This window comes from Bubalus bubalis, chromosome 18 (assembly GCF_019923935.1).
Source record: "Bubalus bubalis isolate 160015118507 breed Murrah chromosome 18, NDDB_SH_1, whole genome shotgun sequence".
Lineage (NCBI taxonomy): Eukaryota > Metazoa > Chordata > Mammalia > Artiodactyla > Bovidae > Bubalus > Bubalus bubalis.
The window spans coordinates 53,892,724-53,913,531 of NC_059174.1; the positions used below are offsets into that span (position 1 = coordinate 53,892,724).

The 20,808-nt window shown below is 50.5% G+C and overlaps 1 protein-coding gene across 3 annotated transcripts in view; it reads right to left on the bottom strand.

Annotated features, from left to right (window-relative positions):
• The window catches only part of SLC8A2 (solute carrier family 8 member A2), a 35,080-nt gene that overhangs the window by 2,717 nt on the left and 11,555 nt on the right, over positions 1 to 20,808 (bottom strand). Inside the window, exons 4-9 of one of the 3 annotated variants that reach the window (XM_006067444.3) lie at positions 15,286 to 15,708; positions 8,856 to 8,959; positions 8,693 to 8,710; positions 7,165 to 7,289; positions 6,760 to 6,859; positions 2,112 to 2,390 (exon numbers count right to left, since the gene is read on the bottom strand). In XM_006067444.3, coding sequence (XP_006067506.1) covers positions 2,112 to 2,390; positions 6,760 to 6,859; positions 7,165 to 7,289; positions 8,693 to 8,710; positions 8,856 to 8,959; positions 15,286 to 15,708 — 1,049 coding nt within the window. Of the gene's footprint in view, positions 1 to 2,111; positions 2,391 to 6,759; positions 6,860 to 7,164; positions 7,290 to 8,692; positions 8,711 to 8,855; positions 8,960 to 10,169; positions 10,383 to 15,285; positions 15,709 to 20,808 lie in introns of those variants that run through there. The other 2 variants (XM_044930791.1, XM_044930790.1) reach the window with 2 other exon arrangements.

The following is a 20,808-nucleotide window of genomic DNA, read 5'->3' on the forward strand; positions in this document are numbered from 1 at the left end:
ACCCAGGGGGCAAAGTGAAAGTGTTAGTCACTCAGTCGTGTGGGACTGCCTCTTTGTGACCCCCATGGACTGTAGCCCACTAGGCTCCTCTTGCCCATGGGACTCTCCAGGTAAGAAAACTGGAGTAGGTTGCCATTTCCTTCTCCAGGGGATCTTCTCCACCCAGGGATCGAACGTGGGTCTCCCGCATTGAGGTCAGATTCTTTACCATCTGAGCCACCAGGGAAGCCCAAAGTCAGTTGCTAGACCTGTGCCTGCTGGCTATAGGCCCGGCTGCCTGCTTTGTTATGGAAGGTGTCTACATCCAATGGAATACACTACCTGCTCTCTGGAACTCATCACCTGTCTCTAGGGGATCCACTGCCTGCTTTCTAAGGGACTGGTCTGCAATATCTGCATGCAATGTCTGGATCCACTGCCCATTGTCTGGAACTCAGCGCTTCTATGGGCCCCGCTATGTGATTTCTGTCAAGTCCTCACCTTAGTCTATGAAACCCTCTCCCATCACCTGTCTCTCCAATGCCCTGCCACATTCTTTGTATGGAATCTATCATCTGGTTTTTACCATTTCCCACCGCCTGTATGGGACATCTCATTATTTGCCTCAGTTGACGCATTGAATCAATGGGGTCCCCTGCCTAGTTTCTGTTATTCCCCACCATAGTCTATATTGCTATGGGCTCTGCTGCTTGCTTTATATGGGACTTGCTGCCTGCTTTCTGTGGGATTTGTTGCCTGCCTTCTGTAGAACTCAGTCTACTTTGTGTGGGACACACTACTATATTGTTGTGGAAACCACTCTGTTCTGTGGGGCCCGCTGCCTACTTTCTCTGGGACTCGCTGCCTGCTTTCGATGGGAATCACTACCTGTTTCCCATGAACCTCCTCCTGCCTGTTTCCACAGGCCCGGTCACCCCATTACCACCTGCCTGGACAAATGTCAGGCCCCACCCACCCGGCACCACTTGCCCATCAGTTCCCTGCTTGGCTTCTGTCGAGCCTACAGCTTCGCTGCTCTGGCCTCCACCCATTTCTAGATAGCTTGCTAAGTTCGCAGGTCTCTTGAGTGGAGGGCAGGCCTCAGAACCGTTCACCGTGGTGGCTTTCTGCAGGCCCCACCACCTGCTTTCTGGGCCTACAGCGCCACCACCTGGCTGGTGAATGCATTTGATGATGAGGAAAAGAAAGCTGTGAGGCTCCGAGCTTAGTCTTCTCTCTCCTGTAGGAATTTGTCCGTGCGGCCTGGTTTCTCAGGGACCCTCCCTCAGACTTGGGGGAAAGAAGAGATTCCTGGCCATGGTGATTCAGTAGAATATATGCTGTCGTCTCTGAGTCTTCTTTCTATGGCATTTCCTCCCATATCTGGTTTCTGCTGGGCCCCTTATCTTAATTGAAGCTTTGATGGCTTTAACTGGCCTGGTTAAAGCCTGGTGGCCTGGTTCTGATCATGCCCAGGAACAGAGGTCCATGGACTCTCCCATCTGGTTCCTTGGCAGGGGGAGGGGAGGTGAATATTAATATCTTGTTTCTATGGAACTATGGAACTCATTGCATGGTTTCTACGAAGTCCCCACCTTCTTTCTATGCCCCTCCCTTTCCAACACTGTCTCTTCAATGTCCTGCCACTTTCTTCTGATAAAATCCATCATCTGGTTTCTACCATTTCCTACCACCTTACTTCTATGGGACATTCCACCTGGTTGCTTTCAGGGAGAATTCAAGTTACATGGCTCAGTGGTTTAAAAAAAATCCACCTGCCAGTGCATGAGATGTGGATCCAATGGGCCAGGAAGATCCCTTGGAGAAGGTAATGGCAACACACTCCAGTGTTCTTGCTTGGGAAATCCCATAGAGGAGCCTGGCAGGCTACAGTCCATGGGGTCACAAAAAGTCAGACTCAACTTAGTGACTAAATAACAACAACAGATTGAATCCATGGGCTCCCCCCACCTAGATTCTATTATACCCACCTTCCTATTTCTAAGGGACCCACCAGACTTGGTTCTGTGTGATTCTACCCCCTTATTTCTGCAGGACCTTTCTCCTAGGCTCCTCCACCTGCCTGGCTTCTCTGAGACCCTCCCCCAACAAGTGGTCTCCCGAGAGGTTACCGGGGATGGAGGTGCCCAGGGCCACAAAGACAACAGCGTTGACAGAGTCCTTGAGGCCAACGGTGCAGCCGAAGTGGGAAGCGAGGTCCCCAATGAGGGCGGTGAGCAGCCCGATGACCAAGATGCAGACGCCGAAGCAGGCCCAGCCGTGGCAGTACTCGGTGGGGGGCACGCAGGCAAACAGAACCTTCCAGAACACCGTCAGGAAGTGCATGACGTAGTCAAAGCATGAAGGCAGCCGCTCCTCCCGGGACCCGTCTTCCTCCTCCTCCTCGTCCCCTGTGGGCATACGACCCAGCTGGGGCACACTCTCGTGCCTCCTTCCTCGCCTACAGAGCCCCCCTTCTGCTCAACTCCCAGACAGTCTCACTCCCAGACAAATTACTTTCCCAGAATCCCTTGAAGCTAGGAGACTGTCTGGGCCCAGGTAAAAATATTCACTTTCCCAGAATCATCTGAAGCTAGAGGCCGTGTGCCCAGCTAAAAATATCCAGTTTCCCAGGATCCCTTCTGCTAGGGGTGGCCAGATCCCTAGCTAAATATACGGCTTTTCCCAGAAGGTTTTATGGTCACTGGCAATCATGTCTGCACCTGGAAATATTCACTTCCTCTGATTCATCACAGCTGATGGTAGCCACATGCTCAGCTAAAGGTGCTCACTTTCCCAGAATCCTCTGCACCTAGAGCGAACCCTGTACCCAGCTAACATTAGTCAGTTCCCCAGAATCCCTTGAGGCTATCAACAGTGCTGTCCTCGGATATAAATATTCACGTTCCCAGAATTCCGTGCAGCCAGCGGCAGTCATGTCCTCAGCTAAACACTTGCTTCCCAGAATCCCTTGCAGCAAGGGCCATGTGACCCAGTCTGGCCAAGAGACATAAACAGAGGGTTCTGGAAAGCTCTCGCTTTCCCGATAGGGGCACTGTTATCATGGGCGTGTTTTCTGAGTTTTGTAAAAGGTGCCTCATCCTTAGAGTTGTTTGTGTCACCTATGGTGACCGAATTTAACCCGCTTTTGACCTGTGATTTGTGTAATGGGAAAGTGCAGATGAAATGTTTTCCTATGCTCACCCGAAACAGATAAGCGGAAAGCAATGAATGAGAAGCAATGAACCCACTTGAGTGTGCCAAGAATTACATCTGGAGGGGTACTGATAAGAAACACTGTAACCCCTGACCAGCAGCTCAGAGCAAGGGGATAAAAGACCAGCCACCAGGTTATGAAGCCACTTTCCATGGTCTCACCCACTGGCTCCTTGGAATGTCAAGGAGCAGAGGACAGCTGGTGGCCATGGAGGCAGAGAGAGACTGGTAGATTTGGATCATATATCCTTTTCCTACTTTTCTGGATCACAGAGCCACGTGGCTTAAATAAAATAAGTAAAATGGAATTGGAAGTTAAAACTGGAAACGCAAATGCAACAGGCACTCTGCTCCTTTCTATTTTCCTTGCCTTTTTTTTTTCCTGCCTGGAATATGGACTTGTTACCTGGAGGTACAGCAGCCATCTTGCAACCATGAGGGCAACAGCTGAGAATGGGAGAGAGAAAGAAAGAAGGAGCCTGGGCCTTTAACGAACATTACTAGGCTGCTGCTAACTTTTTATTGCCTCCTACAGATTTTTGTTGTTGTTGTTCCATGTGAGAGATAAACTAGTGTACTTAAGCCACTTATGGTTACGTTTTCTCTTGTCTGTCACTGAATGAATCCCTAACTCACCACATGGCTCAGGCTGGAGCAGGAAGGACACACTCTTAGGAAGGAGGGGGCTGCTATCATTGCATCTTTGGGGGCTTCCCTCTTCCCTGCTCCAAGTCCTGCCTTAGCTCCCCATTGCTCTCAGACCCAGGCCCACACTCCCACACTTCCAGTACCCACAGGCTCTGGTCTCTGCTTACTTCTCCAGCACCTCTCATCTAGAGGGAGCTTTATGAGTATGCTGTGGTTCTGGATCTGACGTTTTGGTATCAAATGCTGGATTCGCTGTGTGATCTTGAATCAGTGTCCTAACCTCCCTGAGCCTCCAAATAGCTATTTGAGAAATGGAAGCAATAATTGGACCTGCCTCAAGAAGGCTGTGATGATTGCATGAGTCAGGCCCTGTGATGTCTCCATGGGACCTGGCACATCTCCCCTGTGATTGTTATTGTCCTGGCCATTGCTGTTGAGGCCTTTTCCAGTGCCTGGGGGGATTCAAAGATGCTCAAAACCAAGTCCAGCCTGCAAAGAACATTCCACCGAGAATGGGAGGTAAAGGAAATACAAAAGCTCCTCTAAGCACAAGGTGGGACATGATTCATCTCCCAAGGAAGCGAGAACCAGAATGCTTTGTGTTCACATGAGGAACCAAAAGCCATTTGCGGAACAAAGTACAAAATGATCAAGCCCAAACCTGGATACTCTGGGGACACTCATTAAATGAGTTCCCACAGGAAATGGACTTCAAAGCTGCCTGACACTCAACCCATCTTCATCATTATCATCATCATAGTGATTATTGTTACTGTTATTATTATCGCTACTTCCTCTAATCACCTGCTTTCTATAGACCTGTGGCCTCCATGACCACCATCTCATGTCCACAGTTTCAGTTTTATGAGCCTTCTTATGTTCACTACGTCCCTAGAGACAGTGTTCTGGCTTCCCACTGTTCTTGAAGCTCAAATTGCTTGCCACATCCTCTGAAACCTTGCCTGACCCATCTCCTGCCAGTTTTATTTTATTTTATTTACTTATTTATTTGATCGTGTAGCATATGGGATCTTAGTTCCCCAACCAGGGATGGAACCCGTGCCCCCTGCATTGGGAGCCTGGAGTCTTAACCCCTGGACCACCAGGGAAGTCTCTCCTGCCAGTTTTGACAGCCTCAGCTCATACCCGCTCCCACCCTCTCCCACTTCCTTCCATAGGCTCTCTCTCTCCAGAAGCTTCCCTCATTTAAAACATTCCATGGCTCCCCATTGCATCTAAAATGACACCCAAGCCCCCTCATGTGGCCTCTAAGGCCTTTGGGGTCTGGACCCTGCTCACCTCCAACCTAATCCCAGTCCTCTTCTTCATGCCTGAAACCAGTCACCGTCCCCAAATGTGCCATAATCTCCCACATTTCCATACGCAACACTTCCCTCCACCTGGCACTCTCTTCCTGGCCAACTCCTATTCCTATTTGAAAACTCAGATCAGAAGTCTCCTCCTCCAGGAAGCCCTCCTTGACCTTCAAGCTGGGTCAGACACTTGGTCTGGGCTCCCCCAACCTAGGCCTGCCCACTCTGGCTCGTCATTCTCTTGTGACAGGTCTGTCTCTCCCATTGGACAGTGAGCTCTGTGAGAACAGGACCCAAGCTGCCAAGAGCATTTCTTTGTCTCCAGCAATGTCCCTACATCCGACAGGGGCCAGAGAATCCCTTCCCAGGTGGTGCTAGTAAAAAAACTTGCCTGCTGATGCAGGATACCTAAGAGACACAGGTTCAATCCCTGAGTCAGGAAGATCCCCTGGAGAAGGAAATGGCAACCCACTCCAGTATTCTTGCCTGGAAAACCCCATGGACAGAGGAGCCTGGTGGGCTACAGTCCATGGGGTTGCAAAGAGTTGGACACAACTTAGCAACTGAACAGAAACAACAAAAACAAGTGTACTATTTAGGTACTCAAAGCTGATTGATTCTAATGCAAATAAATGTATAATACAATAAACTCATGGATGATACATATACATAAAAGAAATAGATGCTGAAAGAAGAATGTGGCTTCAGGGGGGATGCCCCTTCCCTGCTATTAGGCTTCCAATCTGGTGTCTCTGGGACCACTATCTGGTACTTTTCCATCCCTGATCCCTGGCTTATTCTGATCCCACCAACCAGTTTCTTTCTGACCACAGTTCCTTGTGTGTGTTTATTTTCCACCAGGGTTGGCCTCCTTGGAGAAAACCTGATGCTGTGCAAGGGACAGAAGTCCTGAGTTCCACCCTGGCCCTTTCTGGATTCCCTGTGGGACTTCAGGCCAGTCCCTCCTATGTCTCTGGGCCTCAGTTTCCCCAATCTCTTTCACAAAGGGTTTCCAAGATAGCCTGTGAATCCATGTCATCATACATCTGGCCACAGGGAGGCAGTGTGGGCCTTTGGAGGCCTAAGAGGTGAGACCCACTGGGGTGGGAGAGTTGGGTGCCCTGGTGACCGTCTCCATGGTAACAGAGGAGCCCAGGCCCAGTAGGGGAGGCCACACCATTTAACCTGTTTCCACCCTCCAATTGCCTGAATGCCAGGAGAAAGCCCAGGCTGGGACTCCTCCTTCCCACAGCGCTCCACCTCTGATCCTGTCTGTGCAAACTTTCTGTCTCTCTCTCTGGCCTTCTGCCTCCTCATTCTCTACATCTTTCATGTATCTGGAAGATGTCTCTGCGTCTCTGTCCTTCCTCGGGATTCTCTGTGCTTTTCTATGTGTCTGTCTCTCCTATTTGTATTCATTCCCTATCTTTTCCTTTGTCTGTCTTTATCTTGGTCTTTTTCTTTGCGTTTCCCTGTGTCTCTCCTGTCTTCTCTCTGATCTTTTCCCCTTGTCCCTCTTCCCTTCTCCTTTTTATTTCTCTTTTTCTGTCGGTCTCTGTCTCTTCATCCCTCTCTTCTTCCTCTCTCCTCCCTCCCCACTTACCTGCGCTCACCGTAATTGCCTCTAAAAACTGCTCTCTCCACGAATGAGTCCCAATCACCAAAGCCAAGTTCGTTTTCTTGATGAGTTTATCCACCGTATTCTGGGGATGAGAGGGTGGGGAGAGACCATGGTCCATGACCACCTTAGGGCAGCTCCATGAGGGGTCCTGGGAATGGAGGGTCACACCCCATGCTCAGGGATCCTCAACTTTCCATAGCTGGGTTCTACTAGCAAGAAGGGACAAGGGAGGCGTGTGCTGTCCATGGTGCTAACAGAGGAACGTGGAGGGTGCCCTCAGACCTTGGGTGCCCCTCCCTGTGACCCTCATAGTTGATCCCCTCTTGGACTATCCCCAAGGAAATGATCCAGGCAAGACTCCAGGAAAGTGGGCCCCCAGAAAATCACCTTAAAATCATATGACTCCTCAATGATGACCTCCAGTCGACAGTTTTCCCCGAGAACCGGCTTGCCCATTTCTGCTATCCTCCGAGCCTCTTCCTCCTCAGCCGTCAGTTTCCTGTCCCCGTCCCCTGCAGCATGAGGGGTGGGAGTGAGACTCCAGGGCACCCTCGATGCCTTCACTACCTCTTCCCGTCCAAAAGAAAACACTGCTCTTCTCTGGGATGCCTCCTTGGTAAGGCTTCCTCAGCCTATCCCTACATCCCATCTGACCACCACTTTCCCCAACCAGAGGCCCAGCTTCCACACCCTGGTCCATGAAGTTCGGTTGGTGGACTCTGAGGTTCATATAGTAGAGGGGCTGTGTGACCATGGGCAGTGCCTTAGTCTCACTGTGCCTCAGTGTTCATATCTACAAAATAGGTACAATAACTACCGACCTCATAAGGTGGTTACGAGCATTAAAGAAGTTAATTCATGTGAAGGGCTTAGAACAGTGCCTGGTACACAATAATTAAAAAATGTTAGTTTATTATGATCACTGCCATTATCATTACCACCCTGTGGAAGAGGTTTTATATAATTATATATATATAATAGAAAATATATTATCTATTTATATAAATTTATATTGATATGTAAAATAGATTTATATTGATTAAATAGATTATATATATATAAATAGATTATACTGACCCTTTGCTCCAAGCCCAGCACTGACCCAATCCTAGGTCTCAAAAGAAAGCCACCCACCAACCAAGAACATTCTCAAAACTATGCTTGAGTGAGAAATGACTTTGATTGTGTTAAGCTATTGGGATTTGTGGGCTTACTTCTTACAGCAGCTTGTATTACTTATCCTAACTAATACAACCTTCAGCCTATCCCTAATCTTAACCCCCAACCTCAATTCTGATCTCAACTCCAAAACTACTCAGTCACTATCTCCAAGCCCCTGACCCTAGTCCCAACTCTCACCCCAAATTTCTCACCTTGGCCCCAGCTCTACCCTCAAATCCTTCAAACTCACCTCAAATTCCAAACTTAGCTTTGACCTCAATCTGGCCCCAGTTCTAATCAGATCCCATCACAAACCCAGAAGCCAATCTCCGTCTTAATTTTAGCTTTGCTGCTGCTGCTGCTAAGTTGCTTCAGTCGTGTCCGACTTTGTGTGACCCCATAGTCGGCGGCCCACCAGGCTCCCCCATCCCTGGGATTTGACCCAGTCCTAATACTGATCCCAGACCCCAACCCCAACCCAGTTCTATTCGACCCCAAACCTGATTCCCTCTGACGCCACCACAAACCCACATCAGATTCTATGACGTACTTTCTTCCCCATCTTAACTACAAACAAAACATGATCTTGGCCTTCAAGCCTCTGTCACCCCAATTTCACACTGGTCCCACCAAATTGATCGCACCTGCAATCTGCCTCAAACCTGATCTGGAGGGGAGTTTGAGGCCTGACCCGCTCCCAAGACCCTCCCTCCAGTGACCCCCTCTCCCAAAGACCAGAAGTAACTCCACTCACCTTGGTTGAGTAGCAGAGCTGGGGAGAGACAGAGACAGGGAGAAGGTGAGATCTTCTCTGGGAAGCTCAGATCCATGAACTTGAAGGGGCCACAACTGAACCTCCAAAGGTCCCCCCACCCTGGACCCTTTACCTCTCCCACAGCCCACCCATTACCCCTCACCTGAAATCCCTCGTTTAAGCCACTGTGGCTGGCCCAGCTCGATGAAGAAATTATCCTTTTTCTCATATTCCTCGTCATCAACTATCTTCACCTGAAGAGTTTTCCTGAAGGGAGAGGCAGAATCCCCAGCATAAGGCCCCCTGCCCATGACTCACCAATAACTCGCCCATTAGCCAATCAGTTTCTTGGGCTCAGGCTCTGTAATCTCATTTCATCCTCACACCACCCTGTGGGGAAAGTTCTCTGCTTATCCCCATTTGACAGAGACAAGCTCAGAAACATCTGAAGAAGCCGCTATTACTGTTCAGTTGCTCAGTCGGGTCCGACTCTGCGACCCACGGACTGCAGCATGCCAGGCTTCCCTGTCCTCCACTATCTCCCAGAGTTTGCTCAAATTCATGTCCATTGAGTCGATGATGCCATCCAATCATCTCACCCTCTGTCACCTCCTTCTCCTGTCCTCAATCTTTCCAGCAACAGGGTCTTTTCCAATGAGTTGGATCTTTGCCGAGTTTGTATTAAATATCGACCTGAGGACCTCCCTCGTGGTCCGGTGGTTAAGATTCTGCACTTCCAATGCAGCAGGCACAGGTTCGATCCCTGGTTGGGAACTAAGATCCCACATGTGGTGTGGTGTGGCCAAAACAAAAAGAATAAATTAAAAAAACTCAAAATAAGTATCAACCTGACTGCTACTGCTGCTAAGTCACTTCAGTCGTGTCCGACTCTGTGTGACCCCATAGACGGCAGCCCACCAGGCTCCCCCATCCCTGGGATTCTCCAGGCAAGAACACGGGAGTGGGTTGCCATTTCCTTCTCCAATGCATGAAAGTAAAAAGTGAAAGTGAAGTCACTCAGTCGTGTCCAACTCTTAGCAACCCCATGGACTGCAGCCTACCAGGCTCCTCCATCCATGGGATTTTCCAGGCAAGAGTACTGGAGTGGGGTGCCATTGCCTTCTCCTATCAACCTGAGGGATCCTGATAAAACCAAAGTTAAACTGGGTGCTTCCTCTGCTCAAAACATTCACACAGACCTCCCTGTGTGAGTCCGCCTGCCAATGCAGGAAACACGGGTTTGATCCCTGGCCTGGGAGGATTCCACACATGCCACGGGGAACTGAGCCTTGTGCAACAATGAAGACCTAGCACCACCAAAAAAACAAACAACAACAAAACCCCCCTAAAGAAAAATTCACAGTTTCCATCTCACAAAGAATAAAAGCCAAAGTCCCGAGAATGGCTCACAAGGCCCCCTGAAATCTAGCCCTCATTCCCCTCCTGGCCTCCCATCCCTCTCCCCTCACACACCCACCCCAGCAACACTGGCCTCCTCAGTGTGTTGAGAACGTAATAACAAGCCTGCTTGTGCCTCAGGGTCTTTGCACTGGCTGTTCCTTCCACTGAGAACACTGTTCTCCCATGCTCGTTCCCTCAATTCCTCCAGTTCTCTGTTCAAACTTTACCTTCTTTCTCAATGAGACCCACTCCCTCCACCTTCTTTAATACTGAAATTCATGCCTGGACCTACCCCAGCACCCTTGGCCCCCTTCCCATGCTCCACATCTTTGTTGTTTCAAATCATCTTCTAACACACCACCAGCTGGGTTTTTCTTGTTTGTTGTTTGCCATTTGCCTCTCCACGTTAAGATATAAGTTCCTCCAAGGCAGCGATCTTTATTCATTTATGTTCTTTACTGTATCTCCAATGCCCAGAATAGTGCCTGGCATATAGTGTGACCTGCATAGACAGCTGTTAACTCAAATTCTTCAGCCTGGAAGACCCTCAACTTCCTGCCCCTTGTCTTCATTCGGAGGGGTAACTGAGCACTAACTGATTTTCTCAGCATCCCGGCTGCCATAGTAACCAGAGAATGGGAGGGGAGAAACAGCCAGAAGTCATCCATCCCCTTCAGGTACACAACAGACCCCCCCCCTCAATTATGAAGACCCACAAGCCCACAATAACCCACAGCTCTGCCACCAGCAGCTATCTCAGCTGTAGAAACCACAAGGCCTGGCCCCAGAACCCAGAAACACAAACACCCAGCCCACACAGTCACCCAGCAGAGGAAGCAGAGCCAATCACACCGCCCACGCCCACACACCATCATACCCCGCAGCCATTCCCTATGCAGTGGCAAAATCGCACGGAACCAGATGCCAATTAGCACAACACCTCCACCACAGCCTGGGCAACAATGCCAACCTGTGAGACCCCTGCTGTGATTCCATGTAGAGTCTCCTTCCTTACCCCTCACTCTTTACGCCTCCTGGCGTCTCTGTTTATTCAGTCTCTCCCCGGCTCTCTGCCTTTCTCTCCATGTTCTCCTCTCCCCATCTCCATCTCTCAGTGTCGGAGAGACTGAATGGAACAGAATGGAACAGCCAAACTCGACACAATCTAAGCAAAAGGGTCTCAACCATGCAGACATATCTAAACACATGAACGCCCAGGACACAGTGACACGCAAAGATGGACACACAAGACAGTCACGAGGGGGCATACGTGCACTTCCACCTTCACCCACTCTCGGTTTCAAGACATTTTAAAGTTTCTGTTGGTTGAAAGAATGGCAGCCCCCACCCCCCCCAACTTAGGAGTGGGTTGGGAGCTGTCCGTGGTGCTGAAACACTGCAGCCAGGTGGAGTCGTCTCCTGACACATGCTCCTCACAGACACGTAGACAGCTGCTGACACGCTGACAAGGTGATACACACACATACACACACCTCTGCCACTCATTCGCTTGCAGACATGCCGTGGTCTCCTGACACCCAGTGACAACGCGCACCAGTTGGCACTCTGACAAGTGTGTCCGCTCGGGACCCAAAAGGAGGAGAAGCCCAACCGGCAGGGGACAGCAAGAGGAACGGGAGCTAAATGAGGGCGGGGCTTCCTGAGGTCAAAGGAAGCAGCTTTAGCAGTACGGGATTAACAGATACACACCATTATATAGAAAATAGATAAGCAACAAGAATTTACTGTATGGCACAGGGAACTATATTCAATATCTTGTTATAACCTATAATGGAAAATAATCTGAAAAAGAATATATATATGCTGCTGCTGCTAAGTCACTTCAGTCGTGTCCGACTCTGTGTGACCCCATAGACGGCAGCCCACCAGGCTCCCCTGTCCCAGGCAAGAACACTGGAGTGGGTTGCCATTTCCTTCTCCAATGCATGAAAGTGAAAAGTGAAAGTGAAGTCGCTCAGTCGTGTCCAACTCTTCGCGACCCCATGGACTGCAGCCCACCAGGCTCCTCCGTCCATGGGATTTCCAGGCAAGAGTACTGGAATGGGGTGCCACTGCCTTCTCCAATATATATATATGCCTGAACCACTTAGCTGTACATCTGAAATGATCACAATATTGTAACTCAACTATAATTCAGTTAAAATTGATCATTTTTTAAAAAGGAAACAGCCGTCCTCCCTAGCCTGACATTCTGTCATCCTCACGCCCTCGTTTCCTGGAAACTCCACTTTCCCACCCCTCACAGGCTCTGATTTCACACCCAGTCTCTTTCTCATCCTCTCTCCCATTCTCTCGTGCTGACCAGAACTCTTCTCTCTCTGTAGCATCAGCAGGACTTTCCCTTCCCTGAGTCCGCCTGGGTTCCTCTCAGAGAGAAGAATGTCTCTCGTTACCTCCCGCACTTCTATTCTCTTCAGTCTTCTTCCATCTCCGTCTCCAATCCCTATTTCCCTCTTTTTTCTGGCCTCACCAGGTGACAGGAGGGATCTTAGTTCCCCCACCAGGGATCGAACCTGTGGCCCCTGCACTGGGAGTGCAGAGTCTTAGCCACTGGACCACCAGGGAAATCCTTCTTTCCCCCTCTCCTGATGGGCCTCTGTCACTCAGTTTCCATCTCTCGTGGCATCTGTCTCTAAGCCTGTGTCTTTCTGTCTCGCTCCTGCCCTTTCTCTCGTTTCTCTTTCTGACTCTCCACTACTCTGGCTCTGGCTCTCTTTCACTAGGTCTCTTCTGTCTCCCTGTCTTTCACCCATCTGGTTGCCTCTCTGTCTCTCTCTTGCATCTCTCCCCTCTACCCCATATCTCTGGGCGTCTCTCTTCCATCTCCCTGTTGATCCTGCCTGGGGTCAGCCCTCCAGCCTGGCTGTTTCTCCAGGCATCTCTAATTAGTGCCTGCCCATCAGAGAAAGGATGTGTTTCCCTGAACTCTAATTAGCCTCCTGCTCTCTGTCTCCTGAAACCACAGCTGGAAGCCTGGGCGGGGGCGGAGGGCAGAGGGTGTCCCAACCTGGGGAAGCCGTAGGGGCGGGCGGAGGAGAAGCCCTGCGGAAGCCCGCGGCCGCAGGCGAAAAGTTGATTGGAAGCCGTAGACTACAAAGTCGGACTGGGACAAACAGAAAGACTACTCCCTCCACGCCCTCTGCCTCTTGGGTGTGAGAGATGGGGCCTGGAATGGTGCTCTGGGCCCTCAACCCAAGTCAGAACAGAGACAGATGGAAAGGTATGGAGAGTCTGTGACTGAAATATAACCCGAGTTAGAGAGCTGGATCCTGGGGACAGAGATCCAGAGATGGACACAAACTCTCCCGAGAACGAGAGACGCAGAGACGCAGAGGGAGAGGTGAAGAGGCAGGGTGAGCAGTGAGCAGCTGAGCTGGGAGGCCGAGCCGCAGAGGCTGGGAGGGGGAGAGGGAGGGGGCGCGGTGGGGGCTCTGCTCGGTGGGGGGAGCGTGGGCGGCGGGAAGAGGGAGACAGACGGGCGTGCGGGGGCGGAAGGGAGCGGGCGGGAGCGGGGATGTGAGGCTGCCGGCACGCGCACCGGGAGACTCGGGCATCTGCGCAAGGGGGTGGCCGGGTGTCTGGGCGTGAGAACAGTCCTGACTCTGCGTCCGTGACTTTGCATGTCTGTATGTGCCCGGTGCGCCTGCTGGTTCTGTCTGTCTGTCTACATACGTACGTAGCCAGCTCCTCTCCGGAGACTCGGTCTCCCACATCCCAGCCCTCCTTTCCCGTGTCTCTTCCTAGGCCCCCAGATTCCCACTCCGACTTTCCCCAAAGCCTCGCCCACATTCCCCCTACCCAAGAGCTCCCCTCCTTCCCCCCGCCCACCTCCTTTAGGGCACGCCCCATCTCCTTAGACCCCGCCCTCTTCCGCTGTCCTCAGCCTTTGCCTTGCGTCCTAGCCACGAAATTAAAAGACTCTTGCTCCTCAGAAGAAAAGCTATGACAAAGCTAGACAGCATATTAAAAACCAGAGACATTACTTTGGCTGACAAATGTCTGTATAGTTAAAGCTATGGTTTTTCCAATAGTCATGTACAGAATGCAAGATTTGGACCATAAAGAAGGCTGAGCGCTGAAGAACTGATGCTTTTGAACTGTGGCGTTGGAGAAGACGCTTGAGAATCTCCTGGACTGCAAGGAGATCCAACCAGTCAATCCTAAAGGAAATCAGTCCTGAATATTCATTGGAAGGACTGATGCTGAAGCTGAAACTCCAATACTCTGGCCACCTGATGCAAAGAGTCAACTTATTGGAAAAGATCCTGATGCTGGGAAAGATTAAGGGCAGGAGAAGAGGGTGACAGAGGATGAGATGGTTGGATGGCATCATCGAGTCAATGGACATGAGTTTGAGCAAACTCTGGGAGATAGTGAAGGACAGGTAAGCCTGGCAAGCTGCAGTTCATGGGGTCGCAGAGTCGGACACGACTGAGTGACTGAACAACAACCACTCAGACCCCACCTAGCTCCTTCTCTGTTCCACAGACTCGGCCTCTGCATCGAAAGGGACTTCAGGGCACACTCCTCCATTCTGCCGGTTAAGCTCGCCACATCCCTCTCCCCAGGCCCCACCCTAATTCCTCTCCTCTCTCCTCACTTGGCCATTCTTCCTGGTGTCCCACTCTCTTCTCCCCAAACCAGCCCAGTTCGCGCAGGACCCGCCCACATCTCATCCCAACGTCTTGACTCCACTCCTCACTCCAGTCTCCTCCCTTCTCTCCTTCGTCCCGCCCCTTTTCTGGACCCTGTACCGCCTCCCCAGGCCTCCCCAGGCCTCCCCATTTCCAGGGCTCCATCAAAGCTCCACCCCTTTCTAAGACTGAGTGTGTTAGTCGCTCAGTCGTTTCCGACTCTTTGCGACCCCATGAACTCTAGCCCTCCAGGCTCCTCTCGCCACGGGATTCTCCAGGCAAGAATACTGGAGTGGGTTGCCATTCCCTTCTCCAGGGGATCTTCCTGACTCAGGGATCGAGCCCCGGTCTCCCGCATTGCGGGCAGATTCTTTACCATCTGAGCCACCAGGGAAGCCCTTTCCAAAACTACGCCTCTCCGAGATCCTCCCACTCGGAGGCCTCGCCCCCGTTCGGACCACGTCCCGCCCTGGCCCCGCCCCTCTCGCGGGCCCCTTGACGTCTCCCTGGCTCGGGCAGGCGGGCTCGCGCGCTCACATGGTCTCGTCGTCGCCGAACTCGAGCTCGCCGCACGCGTCCTCGTAGTGCACGCCGCCGCCGCGCGCCGTGCCGTCCACCGTGCGGTAGGGGAGGCGCACCGTGCCGCGCGCGCCCGAGCTGCGCACGACGCGCACGTCCACGGTGCCCATGCACTCGCTCACGTGCAGCAGGCGGTCCTGGAAGGAGAAGATGCCCGCGTGGTCGTCGTCCAGGATGGTGACGGTGGCCAGCAGCGGTGACACCAGCCGCCCCTTGGGCCGCCCGCCGCCGTCGGGCTCGAACATGCCCTGCGCGTCACCGACGCGCAGGTTCAGCAGCCGCACGAAGAAGTGCTCATCCTCCTCGAAGATGTCGTCGTCGATGATGCCGATCCGCAGCTCCTTCTGCGTCTCGCCCGGCTTGAACACCAGCGTGCCCTCGCTGCGGTGGAGAAGCGGGGAAAGAGAGGGGTGAAGTCGCTCTCAGGGCTGTGGGCCGGGGAGGTGGGGGGGGTAGGGTTCAGGGTGGGCTTCCTGGAGGAGGGGGCCGCACTACCGGAAGAACTTACAAGTGTAATGGTGGACAGACGTGAAACAAACAATACCGAGGGTGAATAAAGGTGGGCTTTTCCCGAGCAGGAGATGCAGAGGGAGAACAAGAACGATGGAGGGGTTCCCTCCCACCATGGAACTCATCAGGAGTAGTGGCATTAAACAGGTGATGAAGGTGAGATCGAGGCAGGCTTCACGGGAGAAGATTTAGTGGGCAGGAGACCTCCCGGCAGAGGGAACAGTACATGCAAAGTCTTAAGGTGCAGAGGGAGGTCGGAGTGTTTCACAGCCATGCTTCTTGAATCTCAGTGTCCACAGGAATTCCCTGGGACATCTTGTGAAAATGCAGATTGTGGTTCAGTAGCTCTGGGGTTTCAAGGCTCTGCATTTCTACTTAGCGCCCAAAGGACCCCAATGATTCTGCAACATGGACCATACTTGGAGTAACAGGGACATAGGGCCCACAATTGACATTGTCATACTTCCCATAAAAACCATTCTGTGCTCCCAGATATCTCCAGCAGACAATCCACAGTCTTTAACTTGACATCATTCAGTCATTCAACACATGCTTTCAGTGTGGGAACATGGGAACGGCAGTGCTGGGAACACGGGAAGAGCCCCATGGCACAGCCGTATCCTAGTGGCACTTCCACATCTCGGGATTTAATTACAGTCCATCCATAATGAGATAGGTAATGAGCATCTGCTGTGTGCCAGGCCCTGTTCTTAGTGTTGGGGAAACAGCAGCAAAACCAGACCAGAGAAGAATCTCTGCCCTGGTGGAGCTTCTGTTCCAGGGGAGGAGACAGGTAATAAAACATAAGGTAATAAAACAAAAAGTAAGGTAGTGATGATGCTATGTGGAGAAAATAAAGGAACAAGGGTAGAGAGTGCAGAGAAGGAGCTGTGTGAAAGTGGTCAGGGAAAGCTTGTCTGGGGGCGGGGGTGCCATCTGAGCAGAGACCTGAGGGAGGGAGCCACGTGGAGGAGATCTGAGAAAGACTGTTCCTGTAAAGGGAACAGCCAGTGCAAATGTCCTGAGGCACCAGTGGGCAGGAGTGCTTGAGGAAGATCAGGGATGCCAGTGTGGCCGCATCCAAGGGAGCAGGGAGGGAGAGGGTGGGAGATGGGGTGACCGAGGGAACAGGGGAAGATGTCATGGGGCCTTGGTGAGCCACGGTGAAGACTTTGGCTTTTACTCCAGTGAGAGGAGAGCCATGGAGGCCTCTGAGGAGAGGAAGGACATCAACTGACTTAGGTTTAAAAGAGTGTCGGCTGTGTAAGTTTCTAAAGCACAAGCAAGATGCTCTATAATGGGCTGGGGGAGGGAATGAGGCCAAGACATTCATCAGGGTGAAACTTGGGCGGGACAGTGATGACTCTGGGGTGTTAATGAAAGTCAAAAATCTGTCATTTACCCCTCCGTTCCTCTGTGGGGGAGGTAGAGAGACCCCAGGGTTCTGGCAGGGGCAGAACTGTATGACAAGACCTGGATGGAGGGAATAAGAGCTTCCCGTGGCTGCCGCCCGCAGCTCAGAGGGCACTGTCCATGGTGGCTAAGGCAGGCCAACCTGCTCCAAGCTGCCTGTGCCAGCTGTGTGGTCTTGGGCAGTTAGGACTCAGCAGCCCTCTGAGCCTCAGTTTCCTCATCTGTAAAATGGAGTTAATAACCCTGTCTTCCTCGTGGCAGTGTTACAAGGATTGGGTTAATACAGGGGAACTGGACATTGTCCGTAAAGGGACACGCGGGCATCATGTGCCTTCTGGCATGATGCCCTGAGGACAGCTGGATTCCTGCCGAAGTGCGTCATGTGAATCTAATCATGAGGAAACATCAGACGAAGCCACACTGAAGATTGTTCGAGTAAGTGGCCTATCGTTTCCCAAAGTGTCAGAGTGGGACTTCCCTGGCGGTCCAGGAGTTAAGACTCGATGCTTCCAGTGCAGGGGGCGTGGGTTTGGTCCCTGGTTGGGGAACTAAGATCCCACATGCCATGTGGCACAGCCAAAAGAGAAATTCAGACCAAAGTGTTGGCGTCACCAAAGTCACGGAAAGACCGAGGGAGTGATCCAGATTGAAGAAGGCGAAAGAGACACGACAACCAAATATGCCAAGCGGTTTCTGGATCAGATAGGAAGAGAGGGAGGGAGTGAAAACACAGCTATAAAGGGTGAGACAAGGGCGACTGGGGACAGGCAAGCGTGGACTGTAGATTGGGTCATCATACTGATGCAATCTTAAACGTCCTGTGTGTGATCACTGGGTTGGGATGATGTGGGAGTATGTCATCATTCTTAGGAGATGCATGCCTCTGTTGATGGGTGAATGGTCATGCTGTCTGACCCTCACTCTAATAAAGTGCCACCGTTGTTTTTTTTTTTTTTAAAAACAAATTTATGGTTACCAAAGGGGAAAGGTGGGGGGTGGGTGGAGGGATAAATTAGGAATTTGGGATCAACGTAGACACACTACTATATATAAAAGAGATAATCAACAAGGACCTACTGTATAGCCCAGGGAACTCAATATTCTGTAATCACTTACATGGGAAAAGAATCTGAAAGAGAATGGATATACACATATGTATAACTGAATCACTTTGCTGTACAGCCACAACTAACACAACACTGTAAATCAACTATACTCATATCTATAAACTAAAAATTTAAAAAGTAAAGTAGCACCTCAAAACATCTATTATATATTGAAGACCATGAATGCCCACAGGACAAAATAGGCACAACTGGTGAATATCTGTGTGGAGGTTATATGAAGGTTCGCCAGGCTATGTATTTGCAGCCCTTCTGTAGGTGTGAAACTTTTCAAAATAAAAAGCCGGGGAGAAAAAGAACATGGGGATTTTAGAAACCAGGTATCAGAATCATAGAAGGCTAGGTTCCCAGGACTCATATTCCAACACTGGATGCACAAAATCTGAGAAGATGAAAAATTTTAGAACCATCAGATCAGAGATGGGCTGGGGTACAGATTAGAATACTAAAACCTTGGAATTCTGGAATCTTAAAACCTTCGACCCTTAGTGTGTTAGGATTACAGAGGCTTAAATCTCAGAATCTTGGAAGAGCTGTGTCATTTGGGGGTCATAGAAGTCATTATTAATTTGGAGAAACTAAAACCCCACAGAACCACCCTTAGCCTAGTGATGCCTGTGGGCAAGTTAGAAAAAGGTATCCTTTCTTCAAGACACTCTTTCCATGAATCTGGAACTGTCATCATAGACACAGAACTCTACAATGTCCACTATGTGAATAGCACTTCCTTAGACATGTTGCTCTTGCGCAGTGTACAACCTCAACAACTGTACATGACAGCCCTACCTGCCCAGATTGAGGCAGGAACTTACCCAAGGAACAGGGGGCAGGGCTAAGCTGGGGCTGGAACTTCGGTGTCCTCCTCCCAGCCCTAGACCTAAGCTGCCTTGATAAGTGATGCCAGGCCTGTGAATATCAACTGGGTTGGGAGAGCAGAGACATATGGAAAGATGTCAACTCTTCCTAGCTCTGGCTCCACCACTGAGCAGCATTTACTCCTTCACTTCAAACATCTCCTTCCCAAGGTCATTTGCAGGTGAGAAGGCAGCCTCTGATCCCAGAAAGTGATACCTGAACTCACTTCCTTTTGCAAAGGCTTGGGGTTTTGATGAGGGCGATGTGGACCAGAAGTGCAGGAGGAGTGGAAGGATGAAGAGGTGGACTGACGGCAGGCCCTCACATGGTGAATGCCTGTTCTTGAGTTGAAGGAGGCTAGAGATGTGGGATGAGGGGAAGGATAGAGGGAGGAGGTTATGGGTGGTCAAAGGGGTCCCATGCTACGGGATGACAGAACAAAGATATGTGAACAGTTCTGTTGCAACTTAGTAAGTGAAACCTATGAGAAGATCAGCCATCAACACTCTCCTGTATCCTGCTGTATTTTTTCTTCACTCTTCTCACCACTCTCTGATATTTTAATACATTGAATGTACACTTTCTAATGACCTGTCTTTCCAAAGTGAGTGTCAGCTGTGTTAGAGCAGGCAGGGATTTCTACGTCTTTCATTTATTGATGGTCTCCATTGCCCAGGTTCGTTTCTGGCACAGAAAAGACACGTGGTACATGTTATTATTACAGGAAACCACGGGAGCTGGGCTGGAGGAAGCACAAGCTAGAATGAAGATTTCTGGGAGAAATATCAATAACCTCAGATATGCAGATGACACCAATTTTATGGCAGAAAATGAAGAAGAAATAAAGAGCCTCTTGATGAAAGTGGAAGAGAAGATTGAAAAAGTTGGCTTAAAACTCAACATTCAGAAAACTAAGATCATGGCATCTGGCCCCATCACTTTATGGCAAGTAGATGGGGAAACAATGGAAACAGTGAGAAACTTTATTTTTTTGGACTCCAAAATCACTGCAGATGGTGACTGCAGTCATGAAATTAAAAGATGCTTGCTCCCTGGAAAAAAAGTTATGACCAACCTAGACAGCATATTAAAAAGCAGAGAAATTACTTTGCCAACAAAGGTCCATCTAGTCAAAGGTATTGTTTTTCCAGTAGTCATGTATGGATGTGAGAGTTGGACTATAAAGAAAGCTGAGCACCAAAGAATTGATGCTTTTGAACTGTGGTGTTGGAGAAGACTCTTGAGAGTCCCTTGGACTGCAAGGAGATCAAACCAGTCAGTCTTAAAGGAAATGAACCCTGAATATTGACTGGAAGGACTGATGCTGAAGCTGAAGCTCCAATACTTTGGCCACCTGATGGGAAGAACCGACTCATTGGAAAAGACCCTGATGCTGGGAAAGATTGAGGGAGGAAGGAGAAGGGGATGACAGAGGATGAGATGGTTGGATGGCATCACGGACTCAATGGACATGAGTTTAAGTAAACTCCAGGGGTTGGTGATGGACAGCGAGGCCTGGCGTGCTACAGTCCATGGGGTCACAAAGAGTCGGACGTGACTGAGCAACTGAACTGAACTG